The sequence below is a fragment of the Antedon mediterranea genome, chromosome 4 (genome assembly GCF_964355755.1).
Source record: "Antedon mediterranea chromosome 4, ecAntMedi1.1, whole genome shotgun sequence".
Classification (NCBI taxonomy): domain Eukaryota; kingdom Metazoa; phylum Echinodermata; class Crinoidea; order Comatulida; family Antedonidae; genus Antedon; species Antedon mediterranea.
The window spans coordinates 35,860,008-35,878,011 of record NC_092673.1 but is presented as its reverse complement, the minus strand read 5'-3'; the positions used below and the strand labels follow the sequence as shown (position 1 = coordinate 35,878,011).

Below are 18,004 nucleotides of genomic sequence, written 5' to 3'. Positions count from 1 at the left end.
ATTATTGTGATAATAATGACGACGATGACAATGATGCATTATTATGATAATAATGACGACGATGACAATGATGAATTATTGTGATAATAATGACGACGATGACAATGATGCATTATGATGATAATAATGACGACGATGACAATGATGAATTATGATGATAATGACGACGATGACAATGATGCATTATGATGATAATGACGATGACTATGATGCATTATGATGATAATGATGACGATGACAATGATGCATTATGATAATAATAATGACGACGATGAAAGTGATGCATTATGATGGTAAGATGGCAATGACGATGACGATGAATCGGCGATGAATACATTTAATAATAATTAATTAAGTGTATCCTTTTAATAATCATGCGTATATTGTAATATGAGTCATTATCTATGCAAAGAAAGTTTAAGCGTAATATTGTAAAATGTATAAAATGTATTTGTATCAAATATTTGTCTTGTAATGGAAGATGTCTACATTAAAATAAACGGTGTTTTAAACCGGATTCATGAATAATTGCGATTGTTATTCAAAATATTGTTATCAAGATTATATTGGGCTGTGATTGGAAGGTAATTAATACAATAGCTAATTTTGAAAGAAGCTGGTAGACGATATACCAACATAATCGAAATGATGGTAGGACGAAATACCATACTGAAACAACACACACACACACACATCAGGTACATTCGCATGTACGACTTAGTGGAGCAAAGGTAGGCTGTAAACAAGCCGAAATATATATATAAAAAAACATGTTTTATTCCGAGTATGCTTCACCCACTCCGGATTTGATCGGAAAACGTCGTCGCCGTGGACGGAAAACTGTCCGATATGAGGAAATAATTCATTGGCAGCAAGGGTAAGCATGTTTATTTTACTCATAAAATATTTAGTTAAATTTTAAACTTTAAATGTTACCCCAAAATAAATGTGTATAATAAATCTAAATAAATCAGATTAATAGTAAATTACAATGCATTTCTTTCAATAACAAAGAATATGAATTTATAAGTTATTTATTTATTTAAATATAATTATCTAGACATTGTTATTATTTAGTGTTTTGCCTCGTTCAGATCTATTACTTTTTGTAGAAAACAAACGTTTAATTTAATTAAAATTCCGAATTGACAAATCCACGTCAAAAATACAAATAAATTGATTTTGAAATATGTTTGCAAGGTTAGCTTTTACCAAGTGTAGGCGCGCGTCACAACAATTGCATAATGTTTGGTTGTTGCGGGTATATCCCTATTACGCGAAGGAAATGGCTAGGCCTACACAATGAATAAATTAGCATTTGTGAGAAAAATCGAGGATGTAATAGCATGGAGTAAATGGTAAGCATTTGACAAACAAAATGAAAAAAAAAAACCGAAAAACCCCCCAAAAATCATAGACCTAACACGGTAACAATAAAATCTCATTTTTAAAACCTTACGATTTTTAAAGTGTTAAAATCAAAAGTTTTAATCTGTGTAAGAAACTAGTGTCTGTTCTTGAATGGTCTATAGTTCTTTAATATCAGGTTTTCCCCATAATCTGGGATTTAAAGTTCGGTCATCGTTTGGACTAATTCATTTCTTTTATAGGGATTATATAATACAAATTAAAAGCATTTTACTCACTTATTGAATTTATTTTTATAGTGATATGACATATTTAAAAACTATAAATTAATTTATTAGCAAAATAATAAATGCTTTTGATGTTGATGCGGGTGTTGAGGTTAAAATTAGGATTATGAACAAACAATACATTCTCTGTTGTCGACTAAAATATTGGTTTAACCCACTTTGTAAACAACACAAATAATTAATGTGGTACACCACTGTATATTGAGCAGGGACTTTACCCCTCTGCCAACCTTGGTTGTCGCAATGTAATTTCGTTATATAATACGAGTCTGCAGGGAAAATGTTAAGTTCCTCGTATTCTATAAATAATGGTAAGTTCTGATGTTTTTTTTTCTTTAACATAAAGTGTATATATACGTGTAAAAGTGCAGATTTTGTTTAGCCTATGCTGGGTGGGCAGGCTAGGCTAGGAAGGAGGTAGGTGTTTAGAGCTAGCAGCGGATGGATGTCTGCTCCGCGTATTTTCTTTCTCGATCCCCGGTGTCACGCGCCTCGATACGACCGACGATGAGATGTGACTGCTGATAACGTTCAGATAAGAAACAATGAATAACCGAGGCCTTGAGTAGTAGAACGTAGGCCTAGGCTACCTAAAATTTGATAACAATCAAATGTACTTTAGACTTTAATTTTGGAATATTGACCGTAGGTGAATTTTATTTGAGATTTTGGAGTGAATTTCAAGCGATTTTTATGGAAGAAAAAATCCTTTTTGAATGAAAGATATGAATTTTTAAATCAAAAGTTGTAAATACGGTCATATTTGTTTTCAGATGGGAATACCGTGACAATCCTCCGATGATGGCAACATCACCGAGATGGAGGTCGTCGTCAACCGATGGAGGCCGTAGCTCAGTTCTACTGTCTGCAGACTCACTCTTCCCTAGCTTGATTAAAGCAGAAAGTGAGGCATGGAAACGAATGGATTCCTTGGATATTGATGACGATTCATCACCAGAGTCATCCTTGGTCAAGTAAGATAAATGTTTTTTGGGAGGAGGGCATTATTTTAATCATATTTTCACATCTGCAAAATGTAACAACTTAACCAGGTTTACATGGTGTGAATACAATTTTGTAGAAAATATGTGAATTCTCTGTAGAAAAACAGACTGATTAGATGCCTGTTTTTGTTCCGAGTTCTTACTGTGTGCACGTGTATTGCCCTGGTATTAAACTGACCAATCATAGTAATCAAATAGTGCTCAACTACATTTTCAAATAGCACGCACCTGTGTTTTTCTTCTGAGATTTCTCAGAGTTCATGTCAAGGTTCGAATATTCGTGTATAAAAACATGTAATAAATCTGGAGATCAAACCTGGTTACAAGTTTTTCCAAGTTGTAACAATTTATGCAGGTGAAAAGGGCATTAGACTCCAACCAAGTCACAAGACAAGAAGCTTAAACCCAACATGACAAGGTGATAAAACCCATGATACACCTATTTATAACATTACAAGACTTCTTTTCGTTTCGATTATATTGCCCTATTAAAATGTTTATACATTACTGTATAAAGTTGTTAACACTTTGACTGCCAAACACGAAGATCTTCGTTTTTGGAAACACAACGCTTGACTGCCAAAAACGAAGATCTTCGTTTTTCGCGTTTTTTTACGAAATCGGTAGATAGGTTAATTATTGGTATATACTATAAATATGAACACTATATTCGGTCTGGACCGTCAACATTTTACAATTTGAAAGTAACTAATCTGGTTACGAACGACTGTCAAAATGGTACCTGTCGAAATAACAAACACCGCGCGCATCACAGTAGCGCGTAGAGCGATGGCTTGGCGCATTGTGTATCGGTCGCGCGCTAGCTATGCCGCCGAAGCATTACAAAGGTTTTTGTGGATTGACATGTTTGTTTGTTATCTGAATAAAAAATAATGGAGTCATTTTCAATATGAAGTCTTTAATTTTATTATTGTATGTATACACTAATTGTTTTGGTGTTTTACTGAAAGTGACCGAGTTTCATGCAACAAACTTGTTTTGAAATGGTATGGTTATTATCATCAGTTTACTATCTCCTAGCTAGGCCTAGGCTAGTAGTACTAGGCTAGCCTAGCCCTAGTCGTAAAACGGTTCCGGACCAACTTTAGGCCTGGTTAACTAGGCCTGGTGTCTTTACTATGTGGATTTTGGCGAAACATTGATGTAAGATTTATGATTTATAAAATGTAATACATTTTTCGATAGTGATAACTTGTTTTTATAGGCCTATCGGTGCCGTGTAAGTAACTTTTTCGTTGTTTGTTGATCTCACCGGGCGATATTTTCATATTGTGATGTCTTGCACAAAATCGCGAATATCTCGACTTTCTTGCGCGAAACTACGAAAAATTCAAAAAGTGGGTTACTTTCATTTTACTATTACGATTTACATATTGCGATTTAAAAATCGTTCTTGGTACCATTGTAAAGCTAAAATCTTTATGATTATTTTAGTCTAAATTATATATAAATCAGATCACATACATGGTTTCAATCAGCTTTAATAAAAACATCGAATTGGACTAAAAACGCTGGCGGTGGCAGTTTCTAACTGGAAAAACCTCTGGCAGTCAAAGTGTTAAGGAAGGAAGTGGTAGACTGTATTATGTTTATGTGTTCATACGGTAAATTCCATTGTGTTATTTTAAAGTCATCATGTAAATTCCTATTTGAAAATAGGAAACCAGGGCTTATTTATATTACTTTATTACATGCAAAGTTGTTTATTATTTTAAAGCTCAGGTACAGGCATGAATTTTAAATATAATATTTGGTTAATTGTACATAAATCAAATATTTGTAACAGAAATCAAGACGAAAAAACATGAATTTCCCTTAATATGGTCAAATACAAAATTTGGCCAAATTCTTCCATAAAAACCAGGAAGACTTTTTTTCAGTAGTTAGGTAGTTAACCTAATCTAATAACATGTCTGGTGACTCCCTAGACGGTGAAAAAAGGTGGTGGATATACGGTGGATAATTTTTGCTATAGCATGAAAATAAAAATCTGAAGTTGAAAATTGAATAAAAATATCAGAAATGTAATATTCAAGTTATATTACCTATATTTAGTCATCTGATAACTTTTTTTACCACACCGTTTATTTTTCATAGCTTTTTAAAATGCCTCTCTATTTACAAAATTTGTGTATAAAAGAATAGAGATTTTACTGTGTAATTTGAACTATCCCCCCACTGATAAGAAAGTGCTTATTTTTAACAAGCTTGTGTAACACAAATAAAATCCCCAAAATTATGAAACATAAGGGAAACTATAGATCGATAATTATTGGAATGTATGATCAATAGAAATTTTTTGCCCGCACCTGGCCCGTATCATGCTTTTTTGCGTAAAATTATATAAGGATATTAGCCATGATATTGAACGCTTTTTAATATTCTCTTGTTTTTTTTATAATTTGTATTTTTAATGAATTTTTAACTATGGTACTGAACGGTATTCTGTTTTAATGCTGTTTTTATGCCATTTTTAAACCTTTTTTAAACCATTTTTAACCATCATTTTAGACATTTGCATTTTTTTTAGATTGTTTATAACATTTTTTCTTTCTTATTAATTGTGAGTCTCAAGTTTTTAACTTTTTGTATTGTAACATTGTTATGTAATCATGTATTGTATGTTGATTATGACCGAATGAATGAATGAATGAATGAATTATTATTATTTTTTTGTGTTTAAATTTTAATGGGTTTATTGTTTTGCATAAAAGGGAGATGAAGCAATTCATTTCAAATGTTTAGTGTTCATACTGTAAATAATTATCTGTAATTATTGTTTCTTATTATATTATGGATGCACCAAACCATTAATTTTTAATGTAATTTAAATTTTCTCTTATTAGGCATGGAAATTCCGTTCAAAGCATTCACAGTTATTTCAAAAACCTAGAGTAAGTACAATGGTTTTGGTTCCTCTCACAACTTGAACTTCCTTTTAAATCCACCCCAATTGCACCTCAAGCTTCCCCTTCCTGGCATATTCCCTTCTGTTCTTAAGCTTTGTCTAGACTTTCCAAAAAAGCGTGATTTGCCCAAATATGGTAGAGATATGCCCAAATATTGTTGTGATATGACATCATCATGTCCATATACTGGTCACATCACATGTTTTTGTCACAAAAAATTTGGTAGTGTAGACAGAGCTTTATACTATATCTTTATTTAGTATTATATCATTTGGAATACTTATTATGTAAAATCATCAATTAATCATATTATGCCTAATTGACCATATGTTTCATCACATTTTGCAATAATAAATTAATATATACTTGGAAATACATATTCAGAATATTGTATGTAGAAAACTTTACTATACAGAATGCTATACAGCAAAAACTAAATTAAAATACTACTTGCAGAAAAGTGACCTGAACTGGTACTCAACCTGTTAGTAGTCACCACATTATAAACACACTATCAAACTAAATGTGACAAAACAATATGATGTGCCCATATGTGGACATGATGATGTCATATCACCACATTATAAACACACTATCAAACTAAATGTGACAAAACAATATGATGTGCCCATATGTGGACATGATAGTGTCATCACTACCATTATAAACACACTATCAAACTAAATGTGACAAAACAATATGATGTGCCCATATGTGGACATGATAGTGTCATCACTACCATTATAAACACACTATCAAACTAAATGTGACAAAACAATATGATGTGCCCATATGTGGACATGATGATGTCATATCACCACATTATAAACACACTATCAAACTAAATGTGACAAAACAATATGATGTGCCCATATGTGGACATGATAGTGTCATATCACTACCATTTTTTGGGAACATCACACCTTTTTTTTTGTCAAACTAGTTTGAAAGTGTAGACAAAGCTTTAGACAGGCAATATGTTTTTATACAATTTCAGTTCCAATGTTTGTTGTATGAATCTCCCTGGGAAAAATGCCAATGCCTACAGTAAGATCCGTGTACCACAGACAGATGGAAGAGATTCAGGAATTGAAGATGGCACTATTAGTGGTATAGACTCAGATAGACAGCATAAAAACGTCTTGGATCAAAGGGTCTGTACTATTGTTGTTTAAGTTCTTAAACAGATGAAAAAAATTATAAAGCATGTTTTATGTTTTCACATATTTTATTTATTTTTTATTTTACCTTATTTTTAGAGGGTGACCCTAGAGGGTGACCCTAGAGGGTGACCCTAGAGGGTGACCTTAGAGGGTGACCCTAGAGGGTGACCCTAGAGGGTGACCCTAAACAGCATATGCTGACAATCAAGGGACCCTCTTGATGAGTTATGATACAGTAAGTGTCTGTGTGTGACAGCACTGGCTGTGTGTATACTAGTACGCCGGGGTACAACTCCCCCCCCCCCCCCCCCCCCCCACCACTACTTGTCTCGAAAGATGTACATCACATTACTAAATTTTTTATAGAAAAACAAAAACATGACCAAAACATTGAGAGCGATTTCCCAAAAGAACTATTTATTAACATATCCAAATGCCAAATCGATATTATAAAATATTTCACCAAATAAAACATTTTCTTTTTCTATATCCGTATTCCAATAAAAAGTTTTTTTTCAATTATCGATAGCCTTATGTATTTCTGTCAGTTTAAACTTAGATGTATACTAATTAGATTTCCTGTAATTACAACATTTCCGCTGACCAGATCAAAAATGTTCTACGGTATTCATTTAATGATATTTGATAATTTTATATTATTATTAGCCTTCAAGTATATTCAAGCAATCTGTATCTTGTATTTTATATTATTATTAGCCTTCAAGTATATTTAGCAATCTGTATCTTGTATTTTATATTATTATTAGCCTTCAAGTATATTTAGCAATCTGTATCTTGTATTTTATATTATTATTAGCCTTCAAGTATATTTAGCAATCTGTATCTTGTATTTTATATTATTATTAGCCTTCAAGTATATTCAAGCAATCTGTATCTTGTATTTTTTTTAATGTACTTCAAAAGTTTCATGACCCCTGTGAAGAACAACTCTGTGTTGATCTAGAGTTGAACTTGAACTTTAGTTTATCTCATATTAATGTTTTATCATCCCTCATGACTTTATTATCTAATCTATTATACATATATATTTTATATGTATGAATCTATAAAGTAAAAATAGTCAGGCCCTTATGTTCTAGGAAATAATAAATAAAAATAAAATTAAAATAAAATAAAAATTAAAAAAAATGTACTTACACCAGATAGTAGGCCTGTTAAGTGACCCAATCCTTCAAATTGTGATAACATTCTGAAACTTTGCACAGTTATTCATTAGGGTGTCAAAAATATGAAATGGAAGGGTTGCACAAAATTTGGTCAGGGGAAAGCCGCCATTTTGGATTTCAAAATGGCGGACCCAAATTGTTCACTTTTCAGGTATATCTCTGCTAAATAGGCACCTAGAGTTCTGAATTTAGGTGCAAATTATATGGTAATGGGGTCAACAAAGATATTGGTATAACTAACATTTTAATTGCATGGCGGCCATTTTAGATTTCAAAATGGCGGACTTCAATTTTTCACTTTTTAGGTATATCTCTGCTAAAGAGGCACCTAGAGTTCTGATTTTAGGTGCAAATTATATGGTAGTGGGGTCACCAAACATACTGGTATAACTAACATTTTGATTCCATGGCGGCCATGTTGGATTTCAAAATGGCAGATTTTAAATTTTCATTTTTCAGGCATATCTCTGCTAAAAAGGCACCTAGAGTTCTGATTTTAGGTGCAAATTATATGTTAATGGGGTCACCAAACATATTGGTATAACTAACATTTTGAGTGCATGGCGGCCATTTTGGATTTCAAAATGGCGGACTCAAAATGTTTCAGTACGGTACCTACAGTTATAATTTTAGGTACAAAGTATAATATAGTATTGAGGTCAACAAACATATTGGTATAACGTCTTTGATTGCATGGCGGCCATTTTGAATGTAGCTCAACCCGTACTGGCTTTACACTATTTGTTTATGTTCATAATTACATGCATTTAACACGGACACTTATTGTAGGTCACATTTTCCCTGGCAACCACACAGCTCTGTGCATCGTAAATCACTCTTTCTGCATTTACAGCATCCAAGATCACAGTCGGTGTGTCCACAGCGAATTAAAACCTTTGTGACATCTGAAAGTTCCGGCAATGAACTCCAAGCTGGACTAAATTTGTTGCCGTCCTTCCTCTATCCCCAGTTCGCTGGGTCCTGTTCAACCCTGAATGCATCTAGACAGTCGTACCACTTCCTGGCTTCCGTTTCACATGTTCTCTTAATGCCGCAGATGTTGGGGGATATTTTCAATAGTCTTTCTCTTGTTGTAAAAAGATATCGTCTTGCATCATTAAATGTTCTGCAGTAGACATAGTTACAACAAACTGTTCTAGATAATCTGTGTCTGTTTCACTAACATGCCCTACAGACAATGACATCCTCTCAAAAACTGGAGTCATACATGGCATCTTTTTCAAAGTCTCGTTAAATGTAGCTTTACCTTTTCCTTAAACAGATGAAGTTCTATCACAACCACTAATGGTATGAAAGAACAAGTAAGCGGCTGATGCTTGTGATCCAAGAGAAGAAGCAATCTCGTGTATTGGGATGTACTTCAAGTGCTTCCCCACTCCAAACTCGATCCGAAGCTCGTGGATGCCAGGTATTCTGTGGAAAGCTGACAACAACATCATTGTGTACAGTCTTGAAAATGCGTGGAAAATTTCAGCGGCAAGTTTAACGTGAACAAACATACGTTCATCTGCCTCTTCTATGTTACATGGCATCAGCGATTGTATATTTACTGGTTTGTTACAGCTCTGTCTCCCAAAGACCCTACAAACATTCCGTGATTTGTGCCAATGTTCTCTACTACTTCAGTTACAATAAATGAAAACAACTCTGATTTGTTGTCATCAAATCTAAAAAATGTGGTCCAATTGTTGGGCAAGCTCCCGCTGGCTTTAACGACCCTCCTTACACCAGAGACGCGGTTTGAACGCGTACCAGACTTTAAACTGTCGTTAAAGTATCTATCGAAAAACAAATCTAGTCGTGTCACTGATCGAAGTTGATGGTTGTATGACACTTGATATATACTCAATGAATGTCTTCGAATCATTGGGCCTGAACATATTGATTATTGCTGGTCCATCTAACACCTTGGCAGCAACTAATGGTGCTTCATTTTGTCGTACAACCATATAGACCATCAACTTCGATCAGTGACGTGACCAGATTTGGTTTTCGATAGATACTTTAACGACGGTTTAAAGTCTAGTACGCGTTCAAACCGCGGCTCTGGTGTAAGGAGGGGCGTCAAAGCCAGTGGGAGCATGCCCAACAATTAGACCACATATTCGAGATATGATGACAACAAATCAGAGTTGTTTCATTAATTGTAACTGAAGTAGTAGAGAACATTGACACAAATCACGGAATGTTTGTAGGGTCTCTGAGAGACAGAGCTGTAACAAACCAGTCTGTAAATATAAAACCGCTGATGCCATGTAACATAGAAGAGGCAGATGAACGTATGTTTGTTCATGTTAAACATGCCGCTAAAATTTGTCCGCGCATTCTTGTCAAGACTGTAGACAGTGATGTTGTGGTTATTTCATTGTCAACTTTCCACAGAATACCTGGCATCCACGAGCTTTGGATCGAGTTTGGAGTGGGGAAGAACTTGAAGTATATCTCAATACACAAGATTACTTCTCTTGGATCACAAGCATCAGCCGCTTACTTGTTCTTTCATTCCTTTAGCAGTTGTGATACAACTTCATCTGTTCAAGGAAAGGAATTTGAGACGATGTCATTGTCTGTAGGGGATGTTAGTGACACAGATTATCTAGAACAGTTTGTTGTAACTATGTAGAAAGAAGGTAAATGATGCAAGACGATATCTTTTCACTACAGACTATTGAAAATATCCCCCCAACATCTGCGGCATTAAGATAACATGTGAAACGGTCTTTTCTACAAGCCAGAAAGTGGTACAACTGTCTAGATGCATTCAGGGTTGAACAGGACCCAGCAAACTGGGGATGGAGGAAGGACGGCAACAAATTTAGTCCAGTTTGGAGTTCATTACCGGAACTTTCAGATGTCACAAATCGCTGTGACACACCGACTGTGATCTTGGACGCTGTAAATGCAGAAAGAGTGATTTATGATGTACAGAGCTGTGTGGTTACCAGGTTTGAGCTACATTCAAAATGGCCGACATGCAATCAAAGACGTTATACCAATATGTTTGTTGACCTCAATACCATATTATACTTTGTACCTAAAATTATAACTGTAGGTACCGTACTGAAACATTTTGAGCTTGCCATTTTGAAATTCAAAATGGCCGCCATGCAATAAAAATGTTAGTTAAATAGCAATATATTTGGTGACCCATTACCATATAATTTGCACCTAAAATCAGAGCACTGTGTACCTTTTTAGCAGAGATATACCTGAAAAGTTATTGGGGTCCGCCAATTTGAAATCCAACATGGCCGCCATGCAATTAAAATGTTAGTTATACCAATATGTTTGGTGACCCCATTACCATAATTATAATTTGCACCTAAAATCAGAATTCTAGGTGCCTTTTTAGCAGAGATATACCTGAAAAGTGAAAATTTGAAGTCCGCCATTTTGAAATCCAACATGGCCGCCATGCAATCAAATGTTAATTATACCAATATGTTTGGTGACCCATTACCATATAATTTGCATCTAAAATCAGAGCACTGTGTACCTTTTTAGCAGAGATATACCTGAAAAGTTATTGGGGTCCGCCATTTTGAAATCCAACATGGCCGCCATGCAATTAAAATGTTAGTTATACCAATATGTTTGGTGACCCCATTACCATAATTATAATTTGCACCTAAAATCAGAATTCTAGGTGCCTTTTTAGCAGAGATATACCTGAAAAGTGAAAATTTGAAGTCCGCCATTTTGAAATCCAACATGGCCGCCATGCAATCAAATGTTAATTATACCAATATGTTTGGTGACCCCACTACCATATATTTTGCAGGTAAAATCAGAACTCTAGGTGCCTCTTTAGCAGAGATATACCTGACAAGTGAAAATTTGAGGTCAGCCATTTTGAAATCCAAAATGGCGGCTTTCCCCTGACCAAATTTTGTGCAACCCTTCCATTTCATATTTTTGACACCCTAATGAATAACTGTGCAAAGTTTCAAAATGTTATCACAATTTGAAGGATTTGCCTAAAATATGCTCCTTAACATGCCTACTAAGAGGCGGATCCAGTGAGAAGCACTTAGGGATACATGCTCTATTTTTGACTGCCACTTCTTGATATCCATTTTTGACACACTATTATATGTTAGGGCTTTCCCATTCAACAAATCCTGGATCCGCCCCTGCATTCAGTTATCGGGTTATAATAGCCCAAATATACAGCTGTTTCAGAGATTATTCACTTTTTTTTTCAAGCAATTATTAGATTGTTAATGTTAGATTGCAAATTCTCTCATTGTATCTTATTTCAAGTAGGCAAATGTGTTTCTCTCAAATCAAGCCACTATTTAAATTTTATCTCATGATTACATTTGCACATGTTATCAGAAATCATAGCAATGAAGCTTAAACCGCTTAAGTAAATATGTTTACCCTTTTACCGACAGTACTCTCCAATATTTGCATTCAAAAGAGAGGCTAAGCCATTGTTAAAAACTTGTTAAAACTAATGCGTTGCAATTTCAATGGCACTGAATCTTTACCACATGACCTAATGCTATCTCTTATTTTACAATTGATTATTTTTCTGATACAATAAATTGTTAAAACATAATGTACTATTGTCTGCCCTTCTACACAGTTTTATGGAAGTTTCTAATTCATCTTTGCCTTAGTTGCTCTTAGGAATGACTTACCACCTGCAATTCAACAAGCACCCACCATCATTACATTCAAACAATTATTAAAAACTCATCTATTTAAGTTTTCTTTTGACTAATTTCTCTCTGTATATTTTTGTTTTAATGTAAAGCACATTGGGGCTATTAGCGTAATGCACTCTATCAAGCCTGATTTATTATTATTATTTGTTTGCAGGAATTCTCAGTGTACAAACGTGCACTTCTTTGTGCCCAGTTCCCAGTTCTAGGCTCTGTTTCCCCTCCTTCATCAGCCTCAAATTCACTAACAACCAACAGCTTTCAACACACCTTCAATTTCATTCCAATCCCTGAATCCAACACCAAAACAACGTTCTCTGATGACAGCGAGATTGATGATGACACCGATACATCTATACAAGTACAGACTTTATGCGTGGTTGTACGCCAAGCATTCAACTTAAGCGAAGAGCGACATTTATACTATGATGATATTATTTCAGAAGGCTATAACAGAAAATCACCGGCAAAAGTAGGATTAAACTGTATTTGTAAATAATTTGTAACATTTTACTAAAACAGTACTTTTCAGAGCTAATATACGTGGTGTACCTAAAACTGTATATCAACATTTTATTTTGCCATGCAAACCTTCAAACAATATAAAGTAGAACCTCTTTTAAGGGCCACCTTCAGGACCCAACAAAGTGTAGAGATCCTACTCTATATGTTGATGATATTTCACTCTATATGTTGATGATATTTCACTCTATATGTTGATGATATTTCACTCTATATGTTGATGATATTTCACTCTATATGCTGATGATATTTCATTGTATATGCGGATGATATTTCACTGCATATGCATTCTCAATTAATTAATTCTTTTTATATCTCTCTTTAGATTCTTATAGATGAACTTGTTAGCCGACTTAGACTCCTTGAGAACAATAAGCATCCATTTTACAGTCCATTTGCTTTTGAGGTAAATTGCATTCCACTTTTCTTTAACAGGCTTAAATCTAATCAGGTATTCAATATTTGTTAGGTCACTGGTACAACCTCCAAGCAAATATACATATTGATATTAAGTTATTGAAATTTTAATAGAATTTAATATGAATTGCTTTTTACATTTTCTGTTGATTGTTAGCGTTTAGAGGCACCCTGCATTTTGCGCTATATAAATTGAACGTTATTATTATTGAATAACTGTATTGTAAAGGTCTGTCCACACTTTTAAACTAGTTTGACAAAAAAATGTTATGTGCCCAACTACTGTGTGGTAGTGATATGACATCATCATGTACATACTGTATATGGGCACATCACATTTTTTTTCACATAAAATTTGATAGTGTAGACAGAGCTTTAGAACATGTTGCCTTTTGTATTGTGCATTTAACAAGACAGTGTCTCTGTTCCAGGGGTGTCCCTCCTTTTGTATTGTGCATTTAACAAGACAGTGTCTCTGTTCCAGGGGTGTTCCTCCTTTTGTATTGTGCATTTAACAAGACAGTGTCTCTGTTCCAGGGGTGTCCCTCCTTTTGTATTGTGCATTTAACAAGACAGTGTCTCTGTTCCAGGGGTGTCCCTCCTTTTGTATTGTGTATTTAACAAGACAGTGTCTCTGTTCTAGGGGTGTCCCTCCTTTTGTATTGTGCATTTAACAAGACAGTGTCTCTGTTCCAGGGGTGTTCCTCCTTTTGTATTGTGCATTTAACAAGACAGTGTCTCTGTTCCAGGGGTGTCCCTCCTTTTGTATTGTGCATTTAACAAGACAGTGTCTCTGTTCCAGGGGTGTCCCTCCTTTTGTATTGTGCATTTAACAAGACAGTGTCTCTGTTCCAGGGGTGTCCCTCCTTTTGTATTGTGCATTTAACAAGACAGTGTCTCTGTTCCAGGGGTGTCCCTCCTTTTGTATTGTGCATTTAACAAGACAGTGTCTCTGTTCCAGGGGTGTCCCTCCTTTTGTATTGTGCATTTAACAAGACAGTGTCTCTGTTCCAGGGGTGTTCCTCCTTTTGTATTGTGCATTTAACAAGACAGTGTCTCTGTTCCAGGGGTGTCCCTCCTTTTGTATTGTGTATTTAACAAGACAGTGTCTCTGTTCCAGGGGTGTCCTTGTCTCTGTTCCAGGGGTGTCCCTCCTTTTGTATTGTGCATTTAACAAGACAGTGTCTCTGTTCCAGGGTTGTCTTTGTCTCTGTTCCAGGGGTGTCCTTGTCTCTGTTCCAGGGGTGTCCCTTGAATAAAGTGTCCAAAATAAGAGGTTCTAATTTATTTTCTTTTTTTTCAGAATCGGAATGCATATGATTTATGGCAGCAACAAGAAAGACGGACTGTTATAAAGTTGTATAGTAAATTCTGGCATTATGCATTGCCTAGCGCATCTAGTAGTCTATGTAAGCCAATGTATTGGGCTAGTACACATGAGGAATATAAAGATCTTATGATTCAACTTATTAGGTATGATTTTAAAAATATGTCACAACATTGCTCAATTATATGACCCTAGTCTAATTGTATTGTTGACAGATTGTTAATGCACATACTGTACCACCTGGTACTACAATGAAACAAGAAATAATACAAAAAGCTGCAAAATATTTGATATTCATGGAAATAAAGGACTTTACAGTATTTTTATGACCTGTAACTTTGGGATAAATATATTTTATTTAATTTAATCATATTTTTGATATGCAGAAGTGGGAACGTGCATCATAATGTATTGAGAGGAGGTTGGATATTATCGTCATCTAGCAGACGTCTACTCAAGGAATTTGGTCTTAGATATGGGGTGGTAAGTAGTCTCATTAAAAATATACATACCACACTACTCCTTTCTGAAAACTGCATTATCTACTTTAATAAAAATCATTTGGCTTCAGAAGACGACACAATAGTATATGACTGAAGTAGGCCAATATATGCATTCCAAAATATTTATTGTAAATTTGGACACAAAACCTTTGTAAATCCTTTGCCTAATGCAATACCTCCACCCCTAACTTTTGCCAAACTTTGTACCCAGTCCTCCTGGCTTATACTTGGTCATATATACAGTATGAAAACTTGATTTTAAATCTGTAATATTTCAGATATGGAGCTTAATCTTTTCATTTATGTATTTGATCAGCATAACATCAATACAATATATTGTAAAAAAAACGCTAATTACTTTTTTAGGGAGATGTTTACAGAAAGGCAGTCTATTTAGAGTACTTAGCCAAGTAAGTGATTCAAGACAATACAATTTAATTGATTTTCTTTAAACAATATAACATATCAAAAACAAATATAATTTCAATTTCAATTCATTTCCACAATGTAACAGATATATATTATACAATAACATAATGATAAACTAGTTTGTTAATAGATAAACTTGTATATACATACAATGAAAAGTAGTGAGTCATGTGGACGGAGGTGATGGAAGAAGGCAAATGGCTAAAAAGTGTTGCACCTGGACCTTTACAAAGAAAATAAGGACAAAGGACCAACACAATAGAATAAAGAAAGCATGAGTCATCAAAAAGAATAATAAACTAAATGAAACATGATATGAATTATTATGAAATTGTAGTTACATTTCACTCTTCCCTGTTATAAAGTATAAAGCTCTGTCTACACTATCAGACTTTATGTAAAAAAAAAATGTGAAGTGCCCATATATGGACATGATGATGATGTCATATCACTACCATATTTGGGCATATCACTGCCATATTTGGGCACATCACACTTTTTTTGTCAAACTAGTTTGATATTGTAGACAGAACTTTAGATTGTTACACAATGAAAACCTTTGATAGTATTAAACTGACTAATGATTGATTGAGTTTAAGTCGGGTGGTATTACCATATGTTTTCTCTATTAATATTATTGGTAGTAATTGTCTATCTTTATAGTAATCTTGAAATTGAAGTATGGTACTTAAATCACATGACTCACGTCGTTGGTATTGTGGTGGAAATGATCTCACAAATTAGAACTCGGATGCTCATTGTTAGGAAAGAGGTATTTCTGCTATTTCATTATATAAATATTAATATTTGCATATATATTATATGTAAGCCTCGTCTAATCTAAATAAACTAAGTCAATACATAAGATGACTAACACAAATCATACCTGTACTAATACAATCAATAGGGATTGTGCAATGTACTGTAGTAACAAATCTTAATGTTTAAGAAGGCATGTATAAGAATTTTGAAATAGAGTGGAAACAAGGTCTGAAAAATAGTAATAAAGAGCTGAAATGAACCTTATAATCTCAATAAAATTTTATTCTTAAAAAAATAAACTCTGTATTTAGCCTAAATTAGAGAATATAATGATACGATATTATCAAAATCACCATCTAAAGCTCTGTCTACACTATAAAACTAGTTGATGTGGCCAAATATGGTAGTGATATGATATCATCATCATGTCCATATATGGGCACATCACATTTGTTGTCACATAAAGTTTGATAGTGTAGACAGAGCTTTAGTATAATAATTATGATCTTCATCATTTTCTTATTGAACATATTCTTTATCTAATTTTCTGCTATATGTTATTATATATATTTTCTTTATTTTCTTCTAGTATGAAGTACTGTATAAAGCAGCATGTAAGCTTCACGATCACTGTAGCCATTGCTTTACTCGTTTACAACGCTTGTTTTCAGACCACAATCCCACAGTTGGCGTAGGTATGTTGTTCTTCATTTCTCAATTTGTAGATTTAATTTCTAAGACTAGAAATCGTAGGTATAGAGAAACTTCAAACCTCCCAGTGATACTGTATTAGGAAGTCGATGAGAATGAGAAAAAAAAACATCAAAAATAAATCTGTCTAGCTTAAATATGTTTATATAAATTGCAATGTATTTTGATGCTATCATTACTTAAATCTTGCACTAGATTGGAACCAACTCCATATCCGTCAATGTAAATCTCTTGCGCAATTCAAGTCACTTAAAAAATCTAACTATTTTCAATAATTCTTGTTGGTCTTTTAGTACTGTGAAACATCAGTAAATATCTCTTTATAAAAGTTTATTATTACTATTATTATTATTACTTTGTTTTTGTAGAATCTCTAATCAACCTCCTTGCGAAAGTTGTGGAGTTGAAAACCTACCTGACAGGCAAGAAATGCAGCTCATTAGAGTACTACCTACAAAAGTACATGAAGGTATCAACAAAGTACACATTTTAGAATGCAATTGATAGAATTTAACAATGCAGGTATCCATACCAGCATTTCACCTGTACGCTAGTGTGAAAAGATCTCAAGTGATATTGAGACATATCATGTTATGGTGACTCACCTGTACGCTAATGTGAAAAGATCTCAAGTGATATTGAGACATATCATGTTATGGTGACGCTTTTGGGTCCCAGGACATTTTTGATAAATGAAAATGAA

General features: G+C 34.1%; 1 protein-coding gene across 2 annotated transcripts in view; it reads left to right on the top strand.

The window, feature by feature from the left end:
* Positions 1 to 689: 689 nt before the first annotated feature.
* LOC140047450 (uncharacterized) overlaps positions 690 to 18,004 on the top strand; it is a 31,848-nt gene continuing 14,533 nt past the window's right edge. The window contains exons 1-12 of one of the 2 annotated variants that reach the window (XM_072092486.1): positions 690 to 877; positions 2,429 to 2,629; positions 5,527 to 5,574; positions 6,587 to 6,743; positions 12,788 to 13,102; positions 13,478 to 13,558; positions 14,873 to 15,042; positions 15,283 to 15,379; positions 15,766 to 15,809; positions 16,492 to 16,600; positions 17,180 to 17,285; positions 17,670 to 17,770. In XM_072092486.1, coding sequence (XP_071948587.1) covers positions 771 to 877; positions 2,429 to 2,629; positions 5,527 to 5,574; positions 6,587 to 6,743; positions 12,788 to 13,102; positions 13,478 to 13,558; positions 14,873 to 15,042; positions 15,283 to 15,379; positions 15,766 to 15,809; positions 16,492 to 16,600; positions 17,180 to 17,285; positions 17,670 to 17,770 — 1,536 coding nt within the window. In that variant the 5' untranslated portion in view covers positions 690 to 770. Of the gene's footprint in view, positions 878 to 1,856; positions 1,967 to 2,428; positions 2,630 to 5,526; positions 5,575 to 6,586; positions 6,744 to 12,787; positions 13,103 to 13,477; positions 13,559 to 14,872; positions 15,043 to 15,282; positions 15,380 to 15,765; positions 15,810 to 16,491; positions 16,601 to 17,179; positions 17,286 to 17,669; positions 17,771 to 18,004 lie in introns of those variants that run through there. The other variant, XM_072092487.1, reaches the window with a different exon arrangement.